The sequence below is a fragment of the Anser cygnoides genome, chromosome 17 (genome assembly GCF_040182565.1).
Source record: "Anser cygnoides isolate HZ-2024a breed goose chromosome 17, Taihu_goose_T2T_genome, whole genome shotgun sequence".
NCBI classification, from domain to species: Eukaryota; Metazoa; Chordata; class Aves; order Anseriformes; family Anatidae; genus Anser; species Anser cygnoides.
The window spans coordinates 8190304-8208759 of record NC_089889.1 but is presented as its reverse complement, the minus strand read 5'-3'; the positions used below and the strand labels follow the sequence as shown (position 1 = coordinate 8208759).

The following is an 18456-nucleotide window of genomic DNA, read 5'->3' as shown; positions in this document are numbered from 1 at the left end:
GCTCTGCATGGGAATTATGTCCTAAAGTCTGGATATTCTCCAGGGCTTAATTGTGCTTATTCATAGAAACACTAAACTTTATGAACTGGACAGCAGAGCTGTAAATTTGGCTGTAACTGCAGAGAGAGTATTGTTTTTTGCACACTCTGATTAGCAACACTGGGCTCAGACGTACACTGTGGAATAATTAGTAAAATGGACAGGAATTAAAGCAAGCTTTGCTCTGAGCAAAAAACAGATGAGCTTAACAGCTCTTCTTTCTATCTGAATTTCCCATTTAAGTAAGGTTTCATTCTTGATGGTGCTGGGGTATGTCCTGTGGAGTGTATCTTACCTGTCTCTCCCTCATAGAACTTCATTCTGGACAAAAATTCGTCTCCTGCAAAATTAAGACCCCAGCTCTAGGAACTTTTGCTTTGAAGTATCAGAAGCCAATGTTTTAGGGAGATGTGCACATCCTGTTTTGAAGGATTTAGATGGTCAAGGATCACTATGTATTTCTGTGAGCTATTTCAGTTTCCTAATTGAAAGTGTGCTCCTTCTTTCTGTCAATGCTTGAATCGTCACCAAAGATCTGCTGTCTGGAAAGCAGCTAAACTAATCCCGATTACAGAGGCTGGTGTTTGAGGAAAGTGAGGGTCTCCTTCCTATGGCAGTTGCTACTCAACTGTGGAGGCTGAGTAGTGTCATTATGGTATTCAGAAGTCCTATGGTTGCTGACCCAATAGTAGAAGTTTTTAATCTAACACAGAACAAATATCATCATCTATCATATCTCTGAAAGTAGCAGCGTGTACAGTATCTTTGATTTTTGCAGGATGTTAAATGTGTATCACACACCCTATATCCAGCTTTTGAATTCACAGTTCAATGCCATAACATTTGATCTTTCAGTGGAATAGTCAACTTTACGATGAAACCTAGTAAAAAGCTCAGGGTTATGCTCTGTATTTGAACTGCTTTAGAGATCAACCCAACTGATTTCAAATTTACAGAAGAAAGCTTCCCATGCTGCATTTGCACTGTTCACGTTACACTTTCAGGGAGACTTGGAAGAGTTGATCTTGGAATGTCATTTAAAATGATTGTTCAGTTTTCATGAAAGTTTTGCCTGTAGGAGCACTCAGACAAACACCGGTGGGGAAAGAGGTGAATAGAAGTAGACCACAGAATTATGTGGTATTCCTCTTCTACGCATTTTATGCACAATTCTTCAGACAGAAGTAATTTTAGCAAATCTAGGAGGATTTGGGAACTTTCCCTCCTCTCTGCCCCTCAGCTTAAAGCTGTAGTTCATCTGGAAATACTATTTAAAAAAAGAAAATCACAAGCCTCCGTGATGGGTCACTAATATGGCCTTAAGGAAACAGTAGCGAGGGGGGCAAGGCTGTCGCTTGAGCAGGCAGGGGGAGAGGGCTGCGAGCTCCTGCTTGGTTAATGGCAACATACTGAGCTGTCAGGCAGGCTCATTAGGGACACGCTGCTAATTTGGTCAGGCAAGTGCTGCCAGGCTGCATTGTGTGGAGTTAAGCAGTGTGAATAGAGCCCGTAAGCAAAGCTGCTGGAATCTGCTTTTGTGCTCCCTTTGGACAGCTGTCCTCCCTTATTGGCTTCTTTTCCCCGTTCAAACTGGCCACGTGGAGTTTTGGCACTGTTAGTGTTGCCTGAAGATTAGTTGGAGATTGCAGAAGTAATATAATTTGTGCTAATCTGAGTAACCCTGCTTCTCTTTCCATCCATTTTTGCATCCATACATTCAGTTACAGTACAGTCAGAGCCAGAGTGTCATTTCTCTACATCTGGTGACTTAATTAGAAATGGATTTAAGCCCTTTCTCTTTAAAACCTAATTTGAAATGCTGTAGGTGTATTTCTTATCTTCGCTGCTCACACCTGCTAGGCACGAGCGATATGGCAGCTGAAGTTTGCATTTCTTTTCTATTGTCAAAAGATAACCTTGGGCTCTCAGTTTGGTTATCTGGCTATGGCGCTCTGGTGCGATGCACAGGTGAATGGGTGGATTCTTACTGCAGCAAACCGGGGCTGGCGCTGAGGGCCTCCCGGTGCCTTCTGAGAGGTTGCATGTCCTGAGAGTTAAAATTCAAAATGAGAAAAAAAAAAAAAAAAAAAAAAGAAAAAAAGAAAAAAAAAGAGCACCATTTCCCCTGCTTCTCCTTGTCACTGTAGGAGCTACTGATCTAAACTGCTTCTTTCTTTCCTACAAGCCTTGGAAAAGTACACTGTAGCATTCAGCAGGTACCAGGATGCCTCAGATCATTCCTTGAGGTGGTAAAAACTTACAGTAGAACTCCAGGTCATCATGAGGGCATCCCCTAGTGACTGGTCCTGTATGGGGCAGCATCCACCTTCGTGTGTGATGGATACCTGCCGAGTGCTGGCGTTGTTCTGTTTTCTCCCATAATTCAGCTAGCTGTCTTCAAATTGATGGCTTCTGTCCTGTTGAATAGACTAATACCCTTCTCATATCCGCTTCCAACATACAGCTGGTCGCTAAGTCCTGCAGCTGTTTTCAGAAGTACTACAACGCATATTATAATGCATATTGTGAATCCACTGCAAACCCTGGAAGAGCTCAGCAGTGAACTGTAATGTTGTGGACTGGCTTTTGGGGCAGAGAAGAGAGAAATCAGTGGTGGGGAAGGACGCGCCATGTGCAGCCCAGCTGGGCTGGCATCCTGACTCAGTGTGATGGACGAAAGTGACTCCTCGGGTGGTTATCATTAAAAGGTTGAGCAAGGGTGAGAGATTGTTTCTGTCTCATAAAGGGAACAAGCAGATTGTCTCAGTGCTGTCTCTTCCCAACATGCGTCAGAATACACTGTTAATTTAGGAGTTGGAACTCAGCAGAGGATTTTCTGATTGTCTACCATGTGTTTGCCTTTATGATTCCAGTTCCTCTCCCGTCCCTTGTGGATGATTTTCCCTGACATCTTCAGTCTTACTAAATCTTATTTTTGTTTCTGCCTAGTCTTCTGCCAGAGAAAAGGCTGAAGTTAATAAGTTTCTGGTAACCATTTTCTACATTTTCACCTGATTTATCTGATTACATTAAGGCTGGGTCAAATACTCCATCAAGAGTTTCAGATGCTATCAGAAATGAAGCAGAACAAGGTTTCCTGGGAGATCGACTGTGTGTGCTTGTGTGGAACATACTTAACGGGGAATGGGTCTGCACAATTACCTTGCAGAGTGCTGCACAGCTCCAGCACTTGTGTCACTAAATACCTGCAGTAATCATTAGCTGTGAATAGACAACGGTCTCTACCTGCTGTCTCAGGCTCTGTTATCACGCCAGGAGGCTGCCCTCCTCCTCAGAAACAAGAGGAATTCATTCCTCTGCCTATTCAGATGGAAGGATATTTATTTGATGCGGTGCCCCATTTAGGGAAGGAAAACAGTATTTTTCCAAGGGTGGAAAAACACTTGCTGTGTGGGAGGGAAAACTTCTTGCAAACAAGCACTGAGATTCCTCAATTCACTTTGTCAGGGGTTCTATTAGAATAAGACTGGAGGAGGGAGATTTGGAATGGTTCTGGGAAGCTTTGACTCAGGAAGGGGAGAATGATTCATAGATTTTTAGTATTGTTATTTATTAAGGCCAGAACAGACCATTGGACCTAATCTTATCTTTGTCTTTGAAAACGTAAAGCACTTGCGCAATGACCCCAAAAGAGTTTGTGGGTTTGAACCACGGTCTTTCAGCATTGAAACATAAATCCCAGCTGTGAGAGCTAGCCTACAACAATTTCAAGCTAGATTTATGCCTATTACCTTCATATTAGATAAGTATTTTTATAATGAATCCTCAGTGCGCTCTTTGTATGTCAGGCAGGGTAGTAAAAAAGTTGTTCATGGAAAATGGGAACAGGGATGCCTTGCAAAACTGAGATTTTATGAGTCTTGCTACTTTGTGTTGTTCACCTCTGGTTATTGCTGGAGTCCTGATGGAAGAGTTCATTCATTCAAGAGCCGTCCTTTAGTTTTCATGGGGAAATTCTGATTACTGACAAAAGCAGCTGTCTTAGAAGCAACGATTTTCTTCTCCTTGTTTTGGCGCAGTAAGTGTTCTTTTCCAAATTAAGTATTAACTTTGTTGTTAAGGATCAAAATGCAAAATCAGTCACAAGGTGTACATCAGAAAAAGTTTTTAAGCTCTAGCCTCACATTGTTTGAAGGAATATGAGTCGATCTACATTTATTTTTTTAATCTGCTGCTATGGAAAAAAAAATTAATGCTTACTAAACTGTATTTTAATTCAAATTTGGCAAGAGAAGTTAAATGAAGGAAAAATCAAAACTTGTCACAGTTTGTGTCTCAACTATAATTGTAATACACAATTAGATGGGTTAAAGCAAGTGTAACTTAATCTTTTAGTTAACACCTTAGGTCAGTTCTTTAAAGAATCAAACTGGACTCTGTCCAGTTTATGAACATGGAAAGGCCCTTGACTGCGGCCACTTGGTCTCATCTTTTCTGTTTAGGATGTCTTATATTAAAGACCCAGACAGCCCTAGTACTTTTGGGTATGCTGCATCAGTGCCTGAGAGTCAGGAAAGCTTCCATGCTTTTAACATGTTGTCAGTGGTGGAGCCTGGAACATCTTCATTATGCGTCTGAAAAATGCTGTTAGCAAGGCAGTCTCATCATGTCTAAGCTTCTGGCTTGAATTTTGCTCATGCTGTTGTCTGTTAAGTTAGGTAGCAGCTTAATTGTAGGAGAGATGGAGAATGCATGCAAAGGCTCTTCAAGTGGGAAAAATGATACAGAAAGGACAAACGTCCATTGTCACAGCAAATAGAGATACTTGGTCTTAGGTCTGTACTTAGCTGCATTGGGGAAAACAAAATCTTCAGCTTCTACAACTGTGAATCAAACACTGCTGACAAACTCAACATCTGTCCTAGAGGGATTTAATTATGTGAAATAGGATCAAGAAAACCGATTTATATTGGTAGATGTAATAAACACATTGCGCAAAGTTAAGAAGTCTCCAAGGCTTTGGATAATCAACTGAAATCTTAATTAAGTTCAACCTCTGATAAGAATTTATCAGTAATTATAGATGTTCAGTTGATGTGTAAGCAATCCTATAAGGCCACCAAAAATAATTTATTGGTTCACACTTACTGCTGCGGTTTAAACATTTTTTTTGCTTAAAGGTCCAGAGTGCTATCAGCTACACGGCAGCGAAAGAGATGTGCTAAGGCATCAGAAGTCCATCGATAGTTCCTTACCAAAGCTGCAAAATAAACTGTTCAGACTCTTCTGAAGTCAGTGTTAATGCCTGGAATGAACTTTTCTCAGTGTCTTGTCAGTTGACTCTGGATAACTCTTTTGACAGAAATAAGATATCCTCTGTCAGGTCTGTTAGTACCTTGCAAAACCAAATTCAGAAAGTGAACCGTACAAATACCAGAGTAGAGTTATGAAGAGAGGCTGTGTAAGAACAAACATATGTCAAGCATAGCTTATTAGCTTCTTCCTAACAGATTTGGACTTCGTAGCCCACTTTAACTTGCCAGATCTGAATGCAATATACAGTTTGTGGCTTTTGTCTTATTTTTTTAATGCAATGCATGATGTACCTGTCACATACTACTGCAAAATACGGGGATCCCTAGTTACCCTACCAAGTGGCCTGTCCCCTGTGCTTAGTTTGACCCCCTGGTGTTCTCCTCAGCTATTCTGATCTCCATCTCCAAATTAGTAATCTCTGCATAAAGAAAATTAACATGAAGATCAGTTCTAGCAAGAAGGATCCTCATAACAAGACTACAGACTCCATTTCATGGAACGATTATGTCAGTCAGCAACATGATAACATCCACAGTCATGGCAGTATATCCCAGAGATCATTCTTAAGGAGTGTGGTTAAAAAAAAAAAAAAAAAATTCCCTGGGAGTGAACTTGCTGCTTGGGCAAATCTCTCACAGGTACAATCTATTAGAAAGGCCAGACTTATTTATTTGTTTGTTTGTTTATTTATTTATTTATTTATTTATTTCCCACAAAGAAGAAAGCAAAAAAGATCCAAAGACGACACAATGATATGTTGCCTTGCCAGCAGGGAAAGGCAAGGGAATACTGCAAATTTTAATGGAATATATCTGTTGTGGAATTTAAAAAATGAATAAATTATTCTGTACAAAATTTTCCAGTTACACAACTGGTAGTTTAAGGAAAAAAACAAATACCCAAAGAAAAGCTGTCAGTCGAACAACCTAATCTGGTTATTGAATGAATGTTGCCGTCTTTTGTATAGGGACTGGCAGTGGATACAAGTCATCTGCTGTCCAAGATGATTTGCTCTGCCGTAACTAATTTCAATTGCAGCAGCCGACACCAATTGTTCAAGCTGAGTGACACCAGTACTTACTACCTGAGATGCAGACGCCCCTTTTCTTTTTTTCTTTTTTCTTTTTTCTTTTTTTTTGAAGATCATCAAACATATAGGGACCTTCTTCACCTGAAAGGAGCAGAGTTGGGTAAGTAGTTATTTTTGCAAATTCTCTTTCCAGCACCCCCCAGCTTCAGTCTGACAATACAACACTGATATGTTCCTCTTCTCTCCTAGGAATAAGGATTCAGCTACCAGTTACCTAGGTAAGCTACCTACTCAGTTATAACAAATTCCACATCCATTCCAATAAGTTTTTTTTCCTAGAAACCCTTTCAATTTGAAATGGACATAGTTTGCAGGAAATTTTCCGGTGTTCCAGTGGTTTTGGCCTTTTTTGTTTTGTTTTGTTTTGATGTAACGCCTTATAGCACGGGTGAAATGTGACAACTTATCCTTTTGTTTCCCTGGCTAAGGAGAGTTCAGTGTGTATTTTTGCTTTGCTCCGCTATTTTGATGATTCATTTCACTTTCCAAAATGATTACATGTCCATCAGGCCAACCTCCAACCCCTTTGAAAACTCCTTGCCACTTTTATATATACTGAATAAATTGAAGCCAAACTATCTCAAATACATCTTTCTCTGACACACCAAAATGATTGCTAGGATTATAACTGTCTGTAGATGGAACTAAGCTATTTTAGAGTTGAGCAAATAAACAACCAATCTTCCCCTGCTGCCTCCTCCCCCGCCATTACTAAAATCCACTGAAAACTCTGTATAACCATTATTTGATCTTTTTCTGCAGCATCCAGAGAAGCCTGTGGAAGCAACCACCTGAAACAGTCCTCTCAGCACTTTCCACCTGTGTGCCTTATCTCTGAATCACCACTACTTTCTACTGGCCCCGAGACAATCTGCTTGTTGTTAAGCATTTTCCCATCTGTTTTTGCCTCCACGCTGGATTTCTCCTGGATCCCACAAGCAGTGACTTGTTTTGAAGAAAAACGACCCAAATGAATCAGAATACAATTTGAAGAGCTTTCCACATGCAGTTGCTAAATCCTGGAAGGCTCCCTTCAGCATTAGTGGTTTCATAGTTGCTTCAGTGGCCTGGGCTAGCAATGCCCTGGAAAGCAGAACTGGCCTCTGACCTCTTTGGCCTCCTGGGTTCAGTGTTTGCCTCAGATTGTTTTCACTCCTTTTTCCTCAGACCTGTCTTTTTTTCCCTCAGCTCTTCTTCTCTTACTCAGGTGGCATTGCTCTTGTGCAAATATATATAACTTTTAAATCATGGGTGCTCTGTTTCCACCTTGTGCTTTTTGTATTTGAGTATTAAATTCATTTTATTTTGAATCCAACAACATTGCATTACTTTTTGTAGGGTCATGGAAGCATGTCTGGCATGTTTAAGTTGTCACTGAGAGGTTCTTCTCCAAGCAGAATTCAAACCATTACACTACAATCTGCCCTAGACCCTTCCTAGCAGCTGTGTTTATACAGCTCCTAGCAAAATGGGTCCCTGATTAGGGTTTTTGAATAGCTCATTCACTGAAAAAATGGCAATTTGAACCAGCTAAAGCTATTTAAAAAAAATGGGATAATAAATGATGAAAAGTTTTGGTCTGAAGAAATGTCAGTGGCAACGCCCTGCCAAATTTTAAGCCCAAAACATTATCACCATTAGCATCACAAAGATTAAGTTACTGGAATTTAATTGGCAAGAGGTGTTTTCACTTTGATTTTTTTTAATAGCTGAAAATTTTATTTGATAGAGACTGAAAACTACGTGTTCAGAACAGTCACCTGAAAAGGTCAAAGTTTGGTTATATATGAAACAGAGGGCAGGTTCTTTATCTTGTAGTTGTCAAGCAACAGTAATTTTGGGGCAATTTGATCTTGAGTAAGAAACTGAACATCAGAGCAGTTCTGGGATGGCTTCACACCTGTCCAGACAACCTGTTTGAAAAAACAAAACCCATTCTCTGTTCTGACGGACACAGATACACGTTACAGACCGTGTGTGTTGGGCAGGTGAGTTGTAGCCAGCTGTTCTGTTCCTGCCATGCAAGGCGATCTCTTTGTGAGGTTGGAGAAGCAATAGTGTGCCAGCAGCAACGCCTTTTGGTGTGCAGGGAGCTCTACAGGCTTCAAAAGTGTTAAAGCTGGAAGGAAAAGGTGCCTCATCTGGCTATTCCCCATTGCAGTTAGCAGCTGCATTTTTAATATTCTGGAAGTTTGGTTACGTGCTTTCTTGCCGTGGACATTGGCACTGAGCAAAAACAAGCATATGTTAAGGCATGGAAACACAAATGCTGCTTCTGCTCCATTAAACTGGAACACATGATTAAAGGACCAAAAGTTACTTTGTCTGACAAACTCCATATTTAAGTGTTTTTTAAATCGTAAACCAAGACCAAAGATTTATAAGTTTGTGTCATGATCCATAAATCTAGATCTCCTCTTGTCCTTTTACGCTAGACAAATGGCTTGTAGAGGAAATTGTAGTGGTTTGGATAAGTCTAGGTTTCAGCAGTCAGTCCTCTTAGGTCAGACGTGTAAGAAACATCTGTAATTGTTTGAGGAATTTGGCAGTCGATCTTGTACTTAAATCATATTTTCCCCTTTGAAAGCTGGAAATGTCCGTGCATAAACTAGACACACAATCCACTTACCTCTGCACTTGTGGAATTACACAAGGTATCAGTTTGCTGTTTGTTACATTGCAAATCTGACTGCAAGGTTAGAGCAAATTGATACCCTGATATAGTAAAGGAGAACAGCTTGAGATTCTTCTAAAACGTTTTTGTGCCCCAGAATAAAGCCTAACAGTTTTAATGGAAGTTGTCAATAAGAAGGAGGCTACTCCAGTGTTAAGAATTTGCTGCTTTGGTTTGGATTTTGACTAAAATCAAATGGTTCTTTGAGTAAACTATACAAAGCCTCCCTTCCAAGCAGAATAGCTAAGTTATGTGCATAGCTGTCACACACTGGGCCTCTGAGCACATGTAGCATACGGTTGTGCATAGTCCGTCAAAAGAACAAGGTCCTGATCCTGTAATGAGATCATGCGAATTCAAAGCATATTAAATTTAATCCTGGTTTTCAGGATTATATGCTACCAATTTAAAATTGTGGAGCATAAGAAAGACATAATGTTCCTGACTGCTCACTGCAAAAAATTAGGCCCAGCTCATTTTGAAGTGAGTCTTTGGTTCTGCTACTGAAAGCAGAATTTGGTAAATGGGCTTCACTGGGAGATTTAAACTGATGTCTGGTGACCTTTGTAAAGCAGAACAAATGATTGCTATGTTTGCGAGAATTGTATTAGTGCTGGATGCTTCTGGTACAGTCTGAGCAAATGAAATTTTAAAGGCTGTCTGTCTGTCAGCCAACTTTACCTTTTGATTGAGTCTACAAATGCTATAGCATAGGCCCTCTAGGCAGGAATTTGAGGCGCTGCTTTTTTGATGCCCTGATCATTTAATTCTTTCAGAAAGTAATTTTGCTTGTAGCAGAAAAACATGATGAAAACAGGCGGAATCCTGAATAATGAGTTAAAGTCAATTCCCGTGTGTCAGATTCCTGCATAGCATGTCCTTTTTTGGACACAGTAGTCATTCTAGCATCCCAAGAAAGAGGCTGTCACACAGGTGCAGAATACAGGCTTCATCTCTCAGTGTTTTGGCTCAGGAATGACCAAGCATAACAATCAAATATTTGAGTTTAACCTAGTTCTTAGTAAGCAAAGAGACAAAATTAGGCAAGACACCCTCCCTCCAAAAAGGCAAGCCAAAATTTGCAACCCTCATTATGTTTGGTTTTTTTTGTTTGTTTTTTGTTTTTTGGTATGAATAACCTCTAACCCTAAAGAGAAATGCTAGTAAGTTTACTGGGATAGCTTTGAGCTCAAGAATGTGCTAGAGCTCTTCCTAACAGTGTTCAGTGACCAATATAGTGTGATGCCACACCTTCCCATCCATCTTCAGCGTGCTGCTTTATTCTAGGGACAAGCTTAGTTGGTGTTGAGTAGTCCTTCTGAGGCAGGGATTGTTACTGCAGACTGACCGTGCAAGATTCTTACTTATTCGAGAGGGAATGAAGGTGGAAGAATTGTCTTCCTTGAAGCCAGTCCTGGAACAAAAAATACCCTTACTGTCTTCAGTATGTTACTACTACAGCACCGTGGAAAACAGACGTAATTTTCTTGCAACGCTTTCTGCCACCTCCTTTACTCCTGTTTTCCTCAGTTTCTCTTTGTCCTCTATACTTCTTCATTGCTACTCTCTTCTATGTTCAGCCGCTGTCTCTGTTCTCACTGATTATTCTTATGCACACTTAGTCCAAGGCAGTCAGATTTAACTGCCTTTTTTGGCCTTTACTCCCTGGGAATCATCCACATTATTTTGTTCTCTTCCCAGGGCTTTTTTATATGCCAGTGCTGGCATGTTTTAGCCAGCCACAAGCCTCCCTGCCGAGCAAGTAGTTGATAGCAACAGACTGGGCATTTGGCTGGACTCAGCTGAGTATTTCCCCTTTGGGATATCCCTGGTGGCTGCTGCCATGCTCAGCGCAGTGTGTCCCAGTTTCTGTGTATGTGGTGGGGGTGGCAGGAAGGGCTGGCATAGAAAGTATACAGCAATCTGGCATGTTCCACAGCCCCACAATTTTATTTTCCCATGGAGAATATAGGTTTCCTTTTCAGGAAGATGAACTCGTTTGGAAGATATACATATATTTTTTAACATCTTCAGAGGAATACAGTGTAGTATTTCTCTTGTAGGTCTGTCTGGATCCCTTCAAAAAGCTGCAATGAGTAAGTTAGAGGTGAGTGGCAGTTGTCAGTCACAGGTTATACTCGTTCACTGCTTTTCTTAGGCAGAGTGAATTGCCAGATACAGCTCTCTGGGATGTAGCAGGAAGCAGTGCAGCATTTCCATTTAATTGCTTGTGGAGATAGCTGCAGGATTGTGGTGTCAGAAAATATTGCTAGACCTCAGGGGATTTCTTGGCATTTTGTTGCCACAATAAGGTCACGGTTGTCACAGTGGCTTAGTAGACGCAGAATGTGTGTACAATTATTTATGCAACCTGAAAATGTAATGCAATAATAAAATACTGTGTTTATGTATCTGTGACTTGCATTCTTGTCCTTTAATGATACTTTTGTTCTCTGCTGTATTGTTTAAATGCGTTTTTCTCATATTTGAGATTTATAAAGATGTTGAAATGTTATTTTCTGTCTGATCATATTTTGCAACCAGTCTTAAATACGATTCTGTTTGTGTCTCTCAGCTGTCTTTATTACCTAGACATTTCAGTTTTGTAAATCCATATTTATAAGGAATTTGTTCCACAGAAGAACTGCCATTGCATTGTTAATACTGGCATGACAAGCAGCCTGAAGATGAGGTGTCAAGCATATATGGACAGTTTCCACTTGAGTTTTCTCGACTGTCCTAAAGCCCAGACAATCCATGTTGTGGAGCATTTGCAAAGTAATATTGATGCAGCGCAGAGATGCTGATGAATTACAGGAAAGCAAACGCGTGAGACAAAAATGAGGTTGCTGTGTCTCCACCCCTCCCCATAGCGGGTCCAAAGTTGGCTTTGTTTGAGAACAAACGGGTTATCTGCCTTTCTGTGTGTCAGAGTTGAGATCCTGTTCAGGGCTGTTTTCACTGTATGCAGGATGTTAGCCTTCAGCAGGAGTGGATTTTTTCAATAGAAATTATCTTAGTTGCTCAAGGTGTGAAAAATGCTTTCTTTGTATTGTGTTTTTAAAGATCCTTTTCCCACACTGTAATCTTTGTGCCTGTTCCTCTTGTCTCCTGTGAGATGTTTCAGTTCAAGCATCATGGTTAACTCAAAGAGCACTCACCCTACGAACAACATGAAGAATGCTCCGATTACCCTCTTGCCTGTATCTGAGATTAGACCATGAACTCTTAGCTGAAAACACCCCTGGCAGGTTGCTCATACGCACAGTCGTGCTGGCCCAAGCAGAATTGCTTACATTAGTAAAAATGTCAATGTGAACTTGCAGTGCTACTTAGCAAAGTCATCGGCACAGTGGTCATAGGAGAGTATTACTGGAGTAGCTTTCTGATGCTTCTTTGTGCTTTTATTATCTCCATTTGTCATAGCCTTAGTGCCTCTCACTTCTGGGTTTGCTTTTAGTGGGAGCTTTGTTTCTCTGTTACGATACATTTGAGAAGTCACTGTTTTTTCTCCCAGAACTTAAACTGGAGAGAGATTTTTCATGTGTTGGGGAACAGATCTGAAATCCAAGCTGATCAGACTAATCCGATAAAATAGCCTTTAGAGTGAATCTAATACCGATCTACTGCTCTGTAAAAAAGCATATATAAACAATATTTATTGTCTGTATCTACAAGAGGAAAAAGAAGGAAAAAAAAGCCTACATGTAGGATGGCTGCTATCAGTTACCGCAGCAGCAAAGCATTTCCCAAGAACAAAGAACATGATAATCACAGTCCGGTACGTTAACCTAGACCTTCTAATAAATGTATGTGCACAAACCCAGCCTCTCCGAGAAAGGAGGGATTGAGCTGGAAAACATCCTGGAAACCTGGAGGATTTTTAAGGTGAATAGAGGGAGAGAAGAGAAAAATGTGTTGTAATGAAAGATGGCTTTGGAGGATGTGTGTATGTGCAAGGAGCCTGAGGCAGGAAGTGGAGGGTAGAAAATTCAACGTTTTTAAACACTGACAAATCACCTGCATATGCTTAATGGTCTGACAGCATCTCCTCACTGGCTGCATCAACATTAGGGTTATTCATCACTTCTATAACATCATAGCATTAGGTAACACTCGCACCCTTCCTATCAATACCCATTTCTGCCTGCCTGGTGAGCTGAAGAACAGCTTCCTACAATTACTTCAGCAGGGAAGCACATAAACGAGCAGGTCGTGCTCTGCTTCAGATTACGTGATTTATGTCTCCGAACCACTTTCATGTTTGTCTGCCACAACCATTTTAAGCTTCAGTTGTTGATTTCAGAAACTGCTATTCTGCTATCCATCATCAAAGGTTTCGGCAAAGGTTTCTTCTGATCAAAATATTAGTATTCACAATAGTCTCTTAGTGAGACTTCCCGATGTCTCTTTTGATGTAGTTTAGGAATGGTTGGGAGTAATAAAACATATACAAATGGAGAGTTTTTCATAAGGATAGAATTTGTTTTGAGAAGCAGTAGTATCTTTACCATTTATTACTGGGAATCAGCTACACCATCACGTTTGTTGGGAGACAGCCATATACAGCTAGGTTTTTGGAAAGCTGCTTTATAAGAAGCATCATTCATCACTGATCCACTGAGAGGCCTTGATGCTGCCAAAATTGATGGTAAACCATCAGCAGTGAAACTGAAATAAGAATTTAGAGGCATCTTTTGTGTTTGTATTTCTTCATATTTACATGTTTTATGTGTAGGTCTTGTTGATAGTTTTGTTGGTGATGGTAGTTACATTGGTCATTCACATGATTTGCCATGGATGATAGCCCTCCCTGTTCCAAAATACTATTTGGTACTTATGCTGTTAAGCTCTTTGAAAATACTTCATGTATAAAGCGATGAGATGTTGTTGACTAAATAATGTGTGGGAAGATGATGATCTGGGGGTGGGGTCCATTTGCAAATAACAGAGACCAGATCCTCCTGCTCAAAATACAGAGGTTTTGGCCTTTAACAGGCTACGCACATGATGATGATAAGTCATTTAGAAATGCGTTCTGATTTGACCATGCTTATGAGTTTTCTTGTTTTGGCTAAGTATATTTCTCTATCTGAATTTTCCTGAGGGAAGCATTTTAAGCAGAGTTTAAATTAAACTTTAACATTCACTGTTTGTAAGAATGAACGTTGTATACCCGATCACAGAAACTACACTTTATGCTAGAGTGCAAGTATCAGAGAGGACTTTGGCATAACAAGCACAGGATCCTATGCAAATATTCATAGTGGAAAAGGAATTAATCCCTTCGCCGAGGGCCAGCACAAATCTTTCAATGGCACATAAGCCTGCTTTTGAGGGAGCAGGTGCTTAGCAAACCCTGAGGATTCAGATTTCAAAACAATCTGTACTCAGAGTTGACTCATGCATATATCTTAAAAAACAAATTTTCATATTCTTCTTCTCTCATTAATTTGCTATAAATTCTATATACTGTGAATTTCGCTGTAACTTACATGGCATGCAAAAATTCTGTACAAGCAGAAATTCTGTATGATCATCTCAGTCTGGAGCAGGACAATATCAGCCTTAAGTTGGGATAGAACAAAGCTGTAATTGACGGTTGGCCAGGTCTCCTTGCCAAGCTGCTCATTTTGATCATTCATAGCAAGAGACCCTTATTTTGTAAAAAATCCTTTTGTTGAAGACAGCAGACAGGTTCTATTCTGTCCTCCGAGAGGGTGGCATGGTGCCAGTGTCAGCAGCCAGCAATCCAAAGTGTTGTGTTTAATCACAAGATTAATTTTTCCTTTTATTGGCTTTTCCTTTCAGTATCACAAAGCATGACATGTTGTAAAACAGTAACACTAGTTGAACAAGGGTTGGCTAGCATCGCCGAGCCCCCTGGCTATGTTGATAGCAAAAATGAACATTTGGCTTGATGTGCAGCCAGTAGAGACTCCCAGGAAACCAAACTGGGAAAACACACTTGTCAATGAATGGGCCATGTGCCTGGTGAAGAGGAAGCAAGATGCACCTGGGTATAAGAGCTGCAGTGGGCTCAGATTCTTTGTTTCTTACAAGTTTCAAACAATAACAGTTTCAATAGCATCTCAGATACCCGAGTTTTCAAGCTATAAGTCCGATCCATTAGCGGTCTGTGGTTAAGTTAGATTCTGATTATTTTAGCCTTGGACTGGCCATGTGCAAGTTAGCTTCCAAAAGGAGATGGCAGTAAGTTAAGATCAACTTAAAGATTTGTACTGATTCTACGGAACACTATGACTGGAAGAGGTTGTGGTTTTTACTGAATCATGTAAATGACTTTTTTTTTTTTCCAGAAGGATGATGCTAGATTCAGAACTTTTATTATCCTCACAATGTGCAGCAGTGAGCCCGTGAGCATCTGCAGTGTGCTATGCCATTATGCAGAAATCTGATCTTAGGTAGGAGAGCTGGTGGTGGAGAAAAAGGCAGGCTTAGTCTGTTTCCTCCTGTAATGTCAGCAAAGAACCATGTTCATTCATCGTCATTCTGGGAGTGGAAAGTATAGCAGAGTTTGGTGTGGGTGCAAGAACTGGTAAGTCCCTGCTTGGCAAAGTAGGGTATGAGAGCCTTCAGAGCCCTCTATTTAGAAGATTATTAAATATATTGAAACTTAGATGTACCCCCCTCTTTCTACCATCTCTATTGTAAACGATGAATTTTATGCTCTTCAAGGTCAGTGCTGCTAAAGGAAGATGACAGAACCTTACTGTATGTACAGGAAGATAAGTGTACCCTCAGGGCGGCGTTTCTTTAAACTGAGATTTGTTTGTGGATTTGAATAGTTTTACTGATATCTTCACCTTAAAGGCACAGATTTGTGCGCTGTTTTTAGCCAAAGTTGCATTTTATCAGTTTGTCACAGACAATAGGTAGGGCAAGCAACAATCAGTTAATCTACTCTGTGAATAATGTAGTTGCTAAAGCATCAAGGACCGTTGCATGGCACAGTCCGATGCTGGTGCTAGTTTGTGAGGGCTGGATTCCCATGAAAACAAAGGTTTCAGATTGCTGTCTTGATTTGCAGTTGGTTTCAATGGCCATTTTACAGGAGCTGCTTCTCTTGAGACTTTCCTCTGCTAAAGGTCCTTCTGCAAAGAAACTGTCCCATGACTGATGCTCTTGTGGAAAGATTTCAGTAACTCAAAAGTAAAATCCATGAGTGGTTCTCGTGCACTATGGTGCTTCTATTGAGTATCACTTTTTTAAATAGACACCATATGGCAGCTCTTGAGGAAGCAACCTAATTTCATTTTTCAAGGATTAAATTTTTAAGCCATTCCTCAACTCCTGCCTGTTCTCTCAAGGAGCTAAAACCTGGTGGGGGGGATTAGGTATGGTTGTGCATTTATGTAAATATAAAGTGTTGAATGGAGATTGCAGAAGGAAACTGCAAGCAAACAGCTGTCTTTGCAAACTTAGTATTTATAGCAGAATTAAAATGCCGTATTGTTTAGAGCATTATTTGCCTTGGGCATTGGCTTAGACAGTCACGTTGGCTTGGACAGTCGCGTTGGCCGAAAAGAATTTCCTAACTCCCTTTTCCACACAAGACCAGATTAAGTAGATAACAGCAACAATTGGCTGTTTTGATCTGGCCTTGACATATGTTCCAAGCATCTACTTCAGCGTCCAACTGAATTCTTTTTCTCTTCCATGGCCGCTGTGCTCTCCTCCTACTTTACCATCACTGCCACTTATGCCCCATTGGGGGCTTCTTTCTGAGCTTTCTTTCTGGTCAAAAGTGAACAATTTCAAAAGATTCCTGTTCGATAGTGTGTAAATTCTTTATGTACAGGGAGTGTTCCTGACGCATCAATAGTATGCAAAGCCTTTTGGAGTTAAAGGAAAGCTCCATTGAAGGAAATAAGTTCAAAGAGAAGTTACAGGATATGCATGAAGAAGCTTTAGTCTTCTTGGTAGCCAAGAGCCCAAAAAAGTTGTTATGACGGGTGGGGATGGTAATGAAAGCTGGAGACACCGAACGACAGAATATTCCTTTGGAGAGCTTTCCCTGAAATGTCACTGGCTGTTCCCACGCGCCGTCCCACCGTCTGCTGGGAGAAGACTTCTGATCAGCAATGTAAGTGTGTGCCATAAGTTCCCTGCGTCTTGCCAGGCCCCCAGGCAGCTCTAATCAAACCTTGTTTGACATGCTTCCTTGGTTTCTCAACAGAATTTATCAGCTGCCATGGAGCAGTGATTTCAGTAGTTCAGCTCTTGACTCAATTGGATGTTGCAGGAAAAGCTGTAAAAGTCCTGCTTCTTCCTTTCCTTGTGCTGCTCTGCAGACGGGGCCATCTGGTACAGGGCAATGTTGGTGACAGTGCTGCTGGCCATCTTCTCTAGAAAGCAAAGATCAGAGGCTGCTTTCTTCCCTTTTGACCAGGGGCAGGGCTGGCTCCAGCTGGTGCTTAATTTGGCAGTGCTGGCAGGTGGTTTGCCGGTTCTCTGTGCGTGGTGCTACAGTCCTGGTTGTACCACCTCTTCGTGCAGAAGGAAGGAATGCTCTCGTGCAGGAAAAAAATCCCACATTTCAAAGCCCACATTGTAAGCAATTTTGCTTAAACGTAGATTCAAAGCAGACCTGGAGCCTGGCACAAGGGGGTTGCAGCTATTGGTGCAAAAGCTTTGGGGGTGTGGGATTTACAGCCACATTAAGACAGAGAATAACTGGGAGCACCTGGAAGCTGAGCAAGTATCTCCAGTTACACCACTGTCTTCTCGCTGAGCTGTGCTGGTGAGAGATGAGGTAACACTAAATGATTTTAATACCGACAGCATTTCTTTATGGTTATTTAGTTGATGCATTGTCAGGATCTCACAGCAAGCGCTGCAGGCACGACTGCTTGCACTGGTTTGAACAACGATGTTTCAATGCACAGTCCAACTGGTGATGGAGAATTAGGGTGGATCATGAAGAATCTTCCACAGAGCAGAAGGTGCAGAGCAGTTTACTAGAAAAGTTGCTTCGGTGATTGAAATCAGAATACTTAATTGAACTGGCTAAATAGCCTGATGGACGCGCATTGCAGATTTGCACTGATGTGGTAGATCAGTGTTAGCCTTGGCTACGCTAATGCAATTTTTCTAATTTCTGCAGTTAATTATGCAATACTGGCTGGCAGCATCCACCTGTAAGGTTGTATCCACTCTCCGCAGAAAGGAGATGTTTGAGGAGCAAAACATTTCAAGGTGACTGTCACAGTCTTGCCTCCCCTTGCGAGCAGTACACAGGATACAGGAAAGTTTTTTTAGCACTAAAGACAAATAAACAGTGATAACTGATTGACTAAAATGTGACAGTATGGAAACCGAAAATTGAGGGGAAGGTAGAGTAGCACATTATTGC

General features: G+C 40.9%; 1 protein-coding gene across 4 annotated transcripts in view; it reads left to right on the top strand.

The window, feature by feature from the left end:
* The window catches only part of ZDHHC8 (zinc finger DHHC-type palmitoyltransferase 8), a 114513-nt gene that overhangs the window by 51496 nt on the left and 44561 nt on the right, over positions 1-18456 (top strand). Inside the window, exon 1 of one of the 4 annotated variants that reach the window (XM_066979127.1) lies at positions 17837-17856. The exons of the other annotated variants lie outside the window; for them this stretch is intronic. Coding sequence (XP_066835228.1) covers positions 17852-17856 — 5 coding nt within the window. The 5' untranslated portion in view covers positions 17837-17851. Of the gene's footprint in view, positions 1-17836; positions 17857-18456 lie in introns of those variants that run through there. 4 annotated transcript variants of the gene reach the window in all.